The sequence below is a fragment of the Argiope bruennichi genome, chromosome X1, assembly GCF_947563725.1.
Source record: "Argiope bruennichi chromosome X1, qqArgBrue1.1, whole genome shotgun sequence".
NCBI lineage: Eukaryota > Metazoa > Arthropoda > Arachnida > Araneae > Araneidae > Argiope > Argiope bruennichi.
Window position 1 is genome coordinate 40,889,217 of NC_079162.1, and position 12,713 is coordinate 40,901,929.

General features: G+C 30.4%; 1 protein-coding gene across 1 annotated transcript in view; it reads right to left on the reverse strand.

The window, feature by feature from the left end:
• Positions 1-12,713, reverse strand: part of LOC129958690 (A disintegrin and metalloproteinase with thrombospondin motifs 9-like) — a 241,905-nt gene that overhangs the window by 52,007 nt on the left and 177,185 nt on the right. Inside the window, exons 9-10 of the mRNA XM_056071336.1 lie at positions 6,340-6,489; positions 4,434-4,692 (exon numbers count right to left, since the gene is read on the reverse strand). Coding sequence (XP_055927311.1) covers positions 4,434-4,692; positions 6,340-6,489 — 409 coding nt within the window. The remainder of the gene's footprint in view (positions 1-4,433; positions 4,693-6,339; positions 6,490-12,713) is intronic.

The following is a 12,713-nucleotide window of genomic DNA, read 5'->3' on the forward strand; positions in this document are numbered from 1 at the left end:
TTCAACCGAATATACAAAGTGTCGATATTAATTGTTGTGAATCAGAAATTCAACTATTGTTCTCGCTCTGAAATACTTTATTTTTAGTATGTTCAGTAATTTTATTACACTCTCTAAACATCAGTTATTTCTTCCTTTAATTCTTTTAAGGTATTTAGAATAAGAGACGAATGATTACAAAATTTCAAATTTTTTAATAATGCCCCTAAGTTTTCTGCTGTCATAGAAATTGCAATCTAAATGTATAAAGGGATTCGCAAAATTTTCATAATACAAAGCTTCACTTCCAATTCCATGGAAGTCAAAAGAGAGATACAGAGACAGACGGGTAGACAGCTTATAGGAAGAGAGAATACCAATATTTAGTGTGACTATTTACAAGCGCGGGATATGATAATTTACAAGCTCCAATTAAAAATTTTCTTTGAATTCCTACTCCAATACGATAGCATGGCATCAATACCAATTTTCACGGGAATATTTGGAAATACTAGACATAAAATGGATTAGAAATAAAAGCTGACTAAATAAAATTACGGAAAGAGTAATGTTTGAATGAGAAACTTATTTTGAAATATTTATGAGAAACACAAAAGTTCTCAGAAATTCAATGTCTCTCCTTAAAACACATTTTCCCCAGACTTTTAGAACGGCATAAAACCATCTTGAATAACACTACATAACCTAAAAATATCTCATCTTGATTCCTGCTATATTTCGGGATCCAAACTCAAAATATAACAAGTAGATGACTAACCTTCAACAAGGACAGAAAACAGTTAGCATAGTTTTTGTTGCCAGTATTTTCTTTTAACTACTGAACATCAGCGTCTCAGCATCACTCACGCTCCAATTTATCGCACTTTTAAACTCACAAGCTAAAATTTAGTCATCCACAGACATTAAGCGGAGTAATAAAAAAACAAAAAACAAATTTATTGCAGACTTCAAAGTTGAATCATATCGTCAACGCATTTTAGAGCAAAAATGCGCCATCTAACTAGATAGCAGAGAAAGCTAACCTATCAGGGGATTCAGAATATACAATACTAAAATATTCATCGAAAAGTTAACTTATAGAACAAAGTATAAATGTGAGGAATGCATACAACAAGCAGAACATTAATGGATCATAATAATTAGAATCTGGACCAGTTTTATAATTAAAATGTGTGTGAAATAAGAAAACACAACATTAATACATTTTGCTCAAAAAACAAAAGAAAAAGCAGAGATGAATGAAAGATAAAAAGGATATATTGTATTCATCGCTTTACAACTCTTTGATAACTCGTTACCTCGCGCCATTTGCCGCAAAAGAAAACAAAGTTTCTCTTCCTCAACTTTATTCCGCATTAAAAACAATAAGCGATTTATAACAGGAAGCTTCATGCTTCTTTTCATTGTTATTATTTCTTTTTTCTTACGTTCATATTTCGGGATACATATGCCTTATCAGTAAGGCCTCATGTAAAGTTATTTTTATGACAAGCCTTCTGCTCAGCTGTCTAAGGAGGTCAAGGCGCAGAGAGAGCTCTTCTCTTCGACCTTGAAGGGGAGGGAGGAGAGGAAAGCACCGCACTCCGCCTTTATTTGCGTATTTCAAAGTCGGGTAGGGAAGTGGGGGATGTTTAATGTAAATTTATACCCCACGCATTCTATTTATCAACAATGCTTTAATTCTCCGAAAGCAGTGTTAAGCAATTTTAACCATCTCTTTACTTTCAACTTTTCAGATACAATTTGACAGGTACTTAGTTAAGTTGTAAGTAAAGAACGAATTTTAAATTGGTGCTGTCATTTAATAAGATCCATGAAAAGTTATTTAAAAAGGACTTTTTTGGGGAAAAATGTTATTTTGTTTTTGCAGGGCAAGGTTATTTTAAATGATGTCAGTACTCTTTGATTCACATTTTAAATATAAACCTTGTTATGGATTTCATTTATAACAGTAACATTCAGTTCTGAAACTGCACGAGAGTTTGCGACAAATGAGTCTTACTTTTGGATAGTGTTGATGATGGAGGTACCCGAGTTGCTATCCTTCTTTCCGAACTTCTATAACACATCATGATGGAATGGTGATGGAATCGAATTTCAAACAAGCGATTTTTTTTACTAAGAAAACAAAATTCTGTCGCCAAACTACAAATGCCCACAACATCGTCGAAGAAATGAAGTCCAAAAATTACATTTGGGGGCCTTCGTCACCATACTGGCAGTAAATGGCCACGACCTGGCTCTTCTAAAGATTTGTCTTATATAATGCCATCATAATTGTCGAGTCGAACGGGTTCAGTCGTCTTTCCGCTTATGAGGCGTAAAGGAAGTGTTAGCTTTGATGCAATTCATAGGCATACGAACACAGTTCTAAATTACCAAGTCCATAACCAGATATGCCTTGTGTAGCTCTATAACAGGACATTATTCTAATAAATTCTAAATCTCAGAAAATGAATCTGGATTATATAAGTCAGCATTTTTATTTACTTATTTAATAACTTATCTTAGATTTCATAATTTTAGAAATCACGAATTCCAGATTCTTAAACTGATCTCATTAGAGCTCCCCCCCCCTCATATTTGCGTCATACAAAAAAAGCCCGACTTAAAAAATATCTTTTTCATTCCAATTCATAAGAGTTACCACAGCACTTTTCTTTAGAAACTAATATTCATACCCATTATTTACAGTTTTTTAAAACTTAAATATAAATCTCGACAAAAAAAAAAATGCAGATGTACGGAATAAAAAAAAATAGTTTTAAATACGGTATTATGACCAATAAACTTAAACTTTAAATGACAAATCAAGGTTAAGAATCAGGTATTTATGATGCATTCTCAATAAAATTTTATAGTTAATAAAAAAATATAAAAATTATTATCAATATTCACATAGGTTTTTATTGCAAATATTATTCCCCCAATGTCTGAATAAATTAATAAAAATTAAAATTCTCTTCACATTAACTGAAACTAGCATTTTCAAAACTTTTTTTTTGGTGAAATCAGAAAAAAGTTGTTCGAATTGTGAGTCAATTTTATAATTTTCTCCTATCACAGATTAAATCCGAGTTGCAAGCTTTTTAACTTAACGAAATATTCTGCAAGACAATAAAATTAAATTGCACAGTTATTGGTTGAACATCAATTCGAAGGTCACCAATGATCGGTAACTAATTTTCTTTTCAGGTCATCATAATAGACAGAAGTACTGGATTGCTTAAGAATATTTTGAAATTTTTACGCATCCGAAACAATTGAAACACTGAAATTAATCAATACAAACGTCCTAGCTTCTTATCTTTTTACTTTCTCGTATAGGAATTAAGAGCAAATATTATAATCGTGAAAAAATTCGATCTCGAGATTTTGACAAATCTCCACGCTTCAGATCTCCTTGAGTCTAAAAAATATTTTTTGGCATTATGTCTGCCTATTTGTGTAAACGATAATTCAAAAACGCTTTCAGCCAGATGGAAGAAATTTGATTATATGAATTACAAGCAAATTTGTAGATTTCTGTCAAATTTCGAAAGAAATCCATGCACAAGAAGTCAATCTGTTTGGCTGCTCGAGTATAAGTGAACTCTATAACTACAAAATGCAAAGATCTAGGTAGATGAAATTTAGCATACAGGTTTAGCACTTAAAATATAGATTCTTACCATCTCTCACCCAATTGATCGTCTGTTGGTATGCACTTTCGCATGCGTGCAAACGCAGTAATTCATAAACACAATCAATAAAATTCGGTATGTTATCTTGTGACTACAATTATAGTTTTGTGTCAAATTTAGGTGCTAATCAGTTGGGAAAAAGTTATTTAAAATACATATTCTCATGATAGATTCAGTAAAAATGCTATATTGAAACAAAGATCTATATTTCATAACTATCGTTTACCAATGCCATGTAAGGTATTCGCGGCCATAGCCAAGGTCTACAATTTCATGGGGGGGGGGAGGGGAGTTAAACTTACTAGAGAGAAAGCGAGAAAGTTTCGGAGCGACCACTTCCGCTGATTTTGTTTTATAATTGTTTCTATTACAAAGAAACTGATGTAAATGGTCACTGAGATAAGTTAAATTAAAGAATTTAATTCGAATGATCCAATAAAACTTGCTCATGAAGTGACTTTTTATAGATAAAAATCCTAAATCGATTCTAGGATTTGGTCGCATTGAATTTTAGAAGCAAAATTCAGATTTTCCTGCATCGATGCAAGTTCGTAAAAGCGTTTTTATTTATGAAGTTTACACATCTAATCTATAATTCTTGCAGGATGCGAATAGACCACTAATTATCTATACGTTTTAAGATCTAAGGAATACCTCTCTTAACTTAATTAACTATTGTGGAAGCCTTTCAGCAAAAGTTTTTATTTTTGACAAAAAATATCAAGAATTTTTGTTTTTTTACATACTCACTTTTGATTCCCCACACAATGTACCATCTGCCCATGGCATATGTTGAGTTCGACAACCACCTTGTGCAGAATCACCATCCATTGTACACCATAACCTCTTGCATTCGGGCATGTAAGGACAAATTCTAGACTTTGGTCCAAAAACAAGTTCACACTGCCGATCTCGGGGATAGAGTTGTCCTGGTGGTTGTTGAAATTCGTCGTCTAGTAATAACCGATTTCTACCAGGTTTATCCATTAAACAGCGTCCATATCCAATACTGAAAACAAAAAGACACTTGTGAGTAAACATTTTGTGGATATGACAATGAACAATGCATAAAAGGAAAAATATGAATTATGAATAACATGAATTTTAAATTAATAACGCAAGAATTATAATAGAATTCCTGCTTATTTCGCATGGTTTAAGTTCTTGACCATCCAAAATTGATGCAATACATACAAAATTGATACTTAACAATACATATTTCTAAAATATATAAATAATTTTTATAGGATCATATTTTGAATTATTTAGCTGAGTGTAATGAAAATTCATCAGCTTTCGTTGCCGTCATACTTTACTGTCAGTCCCACTGAGGAGTTGGCACCATAAACATGTGGATGTGAAGCTTCCTGTATGGTGGTTGGTTCTCACTACCCTGGTGGGTACAGAAAAAGGCGGGGGTTGACAACTTCCCATCGATGACGGGACTTAATCGCTCCGGAAGGGTTGTATCATCATGGCCGATAGCGACCCTTAGGACTCAACCACAGTTCCCGCCAATTTTGTTGTAGCGGGTTCTGTTATCCGGTCATTGAGTTTTTTCCGTGTGCCTTAGGACAGGTATGAGTAGTCAATTTGTGATACTATACTGACAACTTGAGTTGCCACTGATGGTACTAAGAAGGAAATTCAATCTTTTTATAATGCAGTAATTGAATGCATTACTTACTATGCACTACTTTAAATGTCATGTTTTTGACAAACGTTTTCGAACCAAGTGGAAGCATTTTATCATCAGCACGTATCTGATCAGTGAAAGTACTTTTTATTGCGTGGTGTTGTTGAGAAATAACTCTTCCTCACCTCATTGACGTCATCACAACCAGGGATGTTGCAAAATGACTTTGTAGTATCGCAACAATGTCAGAATATTGACACATTCTAAAGCGATGCCGCATCAACGCATGAATGGGAAATTTTGATCATAAGTTGCGCCATCCTTTGCGACTACACTTTGACGAACATTGGGATTATTACACGAACTTTCCAAAACAATATTATTCCGGACCATTGTGCGAACATTAGTAAAAGGTTATTCAATCAGAACATCAATGACTAACAAAGATATAGAAGTCATTGAAATTGAAAAACAGTTTGAAATGCCCCGAGTGAAGAAAATCCGAAATCAGATACAAATCCACCCCAACTCTTAAGTGAGATAGTACGGATTTTAGTTTCTAACATATCCGTATATGTAAAAATAATTCAGCAAATATGTAAAATGGATTTCTTTTTTAAGTTTGCCAATCAAAAGTGAATAACTGGCGGCAAAACGCTGAGCGCATCAGCTGTGATTAAGTTCAAAACATGCATTTGTATAATGAACCCGATCAATTTTAATAAAGAACTGTGAATATGAATGTTCCTTTTTACTTTGTAGTGAGTTCGTCCCATTATTTTTTATTATAAACATCGTTATAGAACATGAACAGTTATTGCATCCAAAAACAAGAATCTGGGAATTTCAAAATTTTACTTCGGAAGAAGCAAAATGCAGGAAGAATTTTAATTTACAAAAATGTAGGAAATGCATATGCTCTCTTTAATAGCTATCTATAAAATCATAATGATATACTTTATTTAAAAAATGCTTAATCACAAGGCATTTAATGAAAGAAGATATTTAAAATTCACTCACTCAAAGAAAGTTGTTAAGTATTGTCGACTGCATTCTGACCAACTCCAAGGGTGGGAATTGTAGTCTAACATTCTAGCCATGACGTGCAGTTTCTTTTTCTGAGAATGAAACCTAGAGCATTTGGAGTCATCGTCATGAGGTATACTCATTCTGAAAAAAAAAATCAAGCAATTTACGAAGCCTTCATAATTCACAAATAAAAGATAGTAGAAAAGAAAAAAAATCTATCTACTACAAGTGAAGTACAAATTGAATTTTTAATCAATAATTTTAACTTTTTTTTTTTATTTTCAATTTTAACAAATTGATTTTTTGATTCGTACAAACATTTTTTTTTTTACAATTCAGGTGATGACCGTTTGAATGTAACCTTCCCTTACACGATTACTAAAATCTAATTAAAGAAACTCATGCAATAACATGAAAACGTAATTATTTTGTTTGTTCAAATTTTTAGTGAATGTACTATTAACTCATATAACTAAGAAGCCTATTTAATTTAGCCAATTTAATAATTAATTTAGTTAAGAGAATTTCACCAACATTTCAGTAGGTGAAGTCGTAAGGAGTTTTCAAACATATATAGCACATAACTCAATAATTTTTGGAAAACTTAATCCACTGGTTCAAAAATTTATTTAAATTGGAAACAGCCAACTTTCTTCAAAGTTAGAATTGATTCTATAATAATTAGATATGGTATTGAGCAATAATTTGAAAACCAAAATATCAAAAAATGCATAGTACATTTTTTAAATCAAAAAATAAAATACGTATATCGAATGTCGATTACGAGGTGTTTCATAATGCTTGAAAACTATCACATAGGGTGTTTCAATGCATATTTTTCTGTCTTCCGTGTGCAACAACAATTCACAAAAGTCGAGCATGTTGATAAATTTCTAATATGTTTAGATTAGAAAACGAGCAGAATGTATCAGAAATGTAGAAACTCAACATGAGACATAAGTTTTCTTTGTATCGCTTTTTGGGAGAAGCCGGGTAAAGCGAATAAAGTTTATAAATTATAAAATATAATATATAAAAAAAGCATTATCCATTATTTATTTTTGAGTTTTTAAAACTGATATAATAGTTTTCCCTCTTACAATGAACATAGTTCTTCCTTCTAATTGTCACTTTTTTAAATATCTAGTGAAGTACAGAATAAGTTACACTCTTTTTATTCTGTCCGATTTTGTAACGATCATGACCTAAGAAAACTCATTTATAGGCAATAATACAGGCATAATCTTACAGACAAAATCTTGTATGATTTTCATTACATGAAACTATAAAAAAATAATACGATATAATTTTGATAGTTAAAAAAAAAAAAAACGAAATAAAGTTCGCCATTTTGTTAAGAAGGAATTTTTCTACTAGTTTTAATTTATCCTTTGTAATAATTCTTGTCTCATTCTGTTGTACAATAGTTTTATGGAAGATAAAATAACAACAAAAAAATTGAAATGCAAGCAACACATATCTAGATTTGGATATTCACAACAAATAACTCTTATTAAAGATATTTATAGCTTTCAAAGGATAAATCAATCTTATAGGGGCCATAATACCTTATATACAAAATATATTATTAACTTTAATTTCATTCAAGATTCAATCATTAAGAACTGGATAGCTTTATGAAATACTCAGCGGAAGCCAACGTTTTGTGTTTTACTTTATATAGCTAAATATTTTTTTTTTCGTGTAAAAATCTTATCAGAGACACAGAAATACTTCTTGGAATTCTAAAAACTTTCCAAGAAATCAAGTCGGCAAAATTTTTTTTCAGTCATCATGCGGAAGTTCTTCAAATAACTAGAAAACTGTAATTTTACGTTCTCGATATATTTCAATGATAAATGGCCCTTGTAATCGGTCATTTAAATCGAAAAGAAGTCAAGTCACGCTATCGAGTCATTGCTAGAACTCCTCCCTTATTCATGTTCACTTCTGTTCTTTTACCAAAAGATTATAAAAATGATTTCGCAGAAAAAATTTTCTTGGGTTGTTGTACGACATATAATTTGGTAAAAAGTGGAGATTAATAAAAAAAAGTTTTGTTATAATGTCTTATATCGATTTTAATCAGTAACCGGATGTCTGGAATATACCTTTTTCACAGATTTTTCTTAGAAGTCTGAAGTGGACAGAAACTTGAACATTCACACATCAAAATGATTTAAAAATAATTATCATTTAGAGTTTGCAAGATTGTTAGATTACCACTAAGAGGAAATAATTGATGAGGCAGGTTTTTTTTTTTTAGAGTTCTATATACAATCCGAACCAAAAATAAGACATGACACGAGCTTTGAACAAAAGAATATGAACTCTATAAAATAATAAATTGTACCAAACATAAAAACCGGGAAGCAAAATAAGTATGAATAATTGAGCAACGGAAAGAATAAATTTGGACAAAAAAAAATGCTTGAGATGTTAAAAAATACTGCCGAATAATGACTCAAAAGAAAACTAATCGATCTCATGACTGATGAAATTCGATTCCGAAAAAGCTAAAATCAACATTTCTGCGGAAATGTACCATGTCTGATAAACATCCTTACTGATTGTATTGAATTATAGACTAATAAACAAAATAAAATTTCTGGGAGAATTACTGTGAGATACATTTATTTTTGTATAGAACTAAGGCGTATATGTACATTGCATTTGTCAATATGTAGTAAAAAAGATAATGATGTTGAAAGGATAATGAAAGTGAAGTGGACACCTAGAAAAGAATATATTTAAAAAATGTGATTTACTTAATAAGACAGAAGCATGATAGGCAATTAAGGTGGCGATCACAATTCAGAGAACTATTTAGCAGTTGTGCGTGTGCGACAACGAATTGTAGTGCTTTTTCAAAACTTATAAGATAAAAATAAAGTCATTCAAAAACTTTATAATTTCTAATAACTTAAAATCTATTAATCTTTTTAAACTTAAAACTTTAAAATTTAATTTTTAATTTAAAATTTAAAACTTTAAAATCTATAAGCAAATCAAGCGTTCTAAAGACTTCAGAGAAACAAAATGGCAAAACATTTCCAAATCAGAGAGTGCTATTTAATTATAAAACTTTTCAGAAAAAATTTTAAAATGATTATTTCGGAAGTATTGATGTTGGTTTTTTTTAAAGAAATTAAAACTTTAATATTTTTAAATGCGCTTCGCAGAAACTATGCAATAAAATAATCCATTTAATGAAAATGTATGCTACTAATCATTATTAAAAGGATCGCCAAAAATGCATTTCACAGAAATTATGCAGTGAAATAATCCATCTAAATAATAATCCATGTCATCGTTTAAAATAATTTGTCATCTCGTTCATAACTACAATGCACAAGGTTTTGATAATTTTTCATTTTAAACATAATTTTTTCATCACGCCGTTAACAAAGGGTACTTAAAATTCTTAATAATTTAAGTGAATCATAAAGGTAGATACTTTGATGTATCGAAATATACTTATTTAAAATAAGTAAAGGATATTTATGAGAAACAAAGAAGTGAATGAAAATTATATTTACAAATTGAATGCCTGAAAGTGAAATAAGGATTCACCTGAAACTATGAAATATTGCACCAATTAAATTTATTCAGGAATAAATGTCAAGAAGTAATATGAAGCATTCATTTAAAAAGATTGGAAGAAAGGCTATGAAATGTTTTGTGTTTTAAAAAATTTGAAAGACAGAATTTACACTCCATGGTTCCTTTGAAAATGCCATTCCGCGATGAATTACCTGAAAACAATTACAATTCCTAACATGCCATTATAGTTTCATTAATATGAAATAAGTAACATTTAAATTGTTAAAAGCTTAATCAATTTTTTCAGATTTTTTTCTTTCCTTATCGCAGAAAATGAAAAAATTCATCAGATTTTACATTTGTAAAAAAAAAAAGTATTCTTAGACGGTTGCGCAGGGAAAGTAAATTTTGCTCTGGAAATAGTATATAATATACCTGCTTCTCCATCAATTTCATTAATAACTTATCTCGACTAAATGATGGCATGGTATTTTTTCATTCTTTTATATTTAGTTAAAAAAAAAAAAGATTATGTACACTCCTTGATATTTTGTCTTAACTGCGCCCCTTAAAACTGGCGCATAAGACCTTTATATGTTTTTTGATTCTTCCTCCTCTCCGCCTTACGTTACGAGTCTGTAATGAGAATACTGACACCTAATAATTTTTTTGTTAACATTCTTGTTGTTATTCTAACATTCCTGTTGTTAACATTCTTTTTTTTATCTAAAGAGAGAGAGAGAGAGAGAAATAAGTGGCATTAGAAATGAAACGTATAATTTGCACACTACCACTGCATACTTATGGATTGTTAAAAGAATTTGAAAAAAACTATAGGTATTTTCTTGAACTAGTTCTCTAACATCAAATGAAAAAATATCAGTACTTTAATCATAAAATAATAAACAGTATATAAGGACAGCTTTAAAATCTGATGGTTTTATGCAGAAAAAAAAAAACTTTAAAAATAAACATTTGCTACGTGTAGTTTTAAACTTATTCAATAAAGAAGATTTGAAAAATTCTTAAATTACGATTTCTTCATTCTTAATAAATTGCTGACATGCATGCTGACTTTCTAATTTTCGAATGTTGTAATCTACATTCACATTCAAATTGAAAAATTCATCTTTTTGTATTAATAATAATTATAAAAATTGTAAGTTTTTAGCAATACTTATTTCTTTACTAAAAGCTGACAGAATGTAAAGAGGTAGCGATGGCATCGAAGTCATAGGTTATCCATGGTCAATTCACCTGCGCTAGACGTAATTGCATGTTGTTTTATGATACTGGGAAGTGTATTTCATGCATAATGTATTGGTGAAAATCGTACAACAGCCACCATAGGTCATCGTTGAGTCAGGTTGACACAGAATGTGTTAAATAAGCCCTCAGGCCGATTAATAGATGTTACTGAAATAAATCTAGCAATTAATAAATAATAGCAACAAGAACTTTCACCCCAAGAGTTAAGTAAGCATTTCATTGGACTCAAAAGAGAAGCTCCAGGGTTGAAACAAACTATCAATTAATAAAGATGTGATAAAGAAACATTTAGTAAAGCCGATGTAGCAATCTTAAACGAGTAATTTACAGCGTCAAACGTTTTTCTTTCGATTAACATTCATATCATAGCTGGATACTACAAAAAAATCAATAGAATGAATGAATTTGCTGAGATTTTATGACTTAACATTATATACGATTGTGTTAAAATACAAATATTTTTTTTTTGTATTTTAACAAAAAATATTTGTTAAAATATTCGGTAAATTGGTTGGTTGGTAAATTCTATGATTATTGGGTAAATGTCAACGTTACGAAAGCCAACTGTGGCTATATTGAATCACAATAGATATCGGAGTTTTAAAATACAATTCACAAGTTGCTACAAACAATGTTAATAAGAAAATCTGATCACAGGTAAAGCGATTTCACTGTTCAATTCGAAAAGTAAACCAGTTTTAGTTGCTAAATTAATCCGCACAGATTGAAAATCGTATTATTTTTTTTATCAATCCCTTATCAACTTGAATCTAAAATCCCTTATCAACTTGAATCTAAAAACTGATCTTTTTACAAAGATCTGTCGGGATTCAAATTATTTAGTATCAGATCTAAAAATATGGGCTCTAAATTTTTTAAATCAAACTATTTCAGTATATATTTGTGACTAGATCTTCTGGAAGCTGCTGATCAGTTCAGATTCACACCTTATATAATAAAAATAAGTCAAATAGGAAGTGTTTAATCACACTAAAAGCACCTCTTTCCAGTCACAAGTGATGGCATTGTGTTCATATCCAGTGCATCGTCTGCTCAGTTAGCGAAAGATAATATTCAAATTGTTTAAAGATTGAGTATTTTTTTTTCCTTCTATGGACGAGAAATCATTACATGCATCTTACTATTCACCTAATCAATCATTATAAATATTGTTTCTTTCTATAAAAATATTTCTTACATTTTGAAAGTTCAATTTATTTTTTATTTTTTCATCACATATTAATTTTATATAAAAATAGGCTTATAAACCAATAAGTAGAAGATAACGACGGCCAACCAGGTTAAGAAACGTCTCGTAGATCCAATTAGTTAATCCTAAGAAAGAAGAAAGAATTAAGTAACGAAACAATTTTCAAACTATAAGAGATTGAAGAAATAATTTGCCGAATATAGAGTTAGATTCTGTTTTTTCATCTTCGATATGCTTAAAATAAGTTTTTTTAATAATGTACTATGGATCTGAATCAATAAGTACATAGAGCAAAATATTTTCAGGAATTCAAAAGGGGATTGGCCTTTCCCGATGTGTCGTT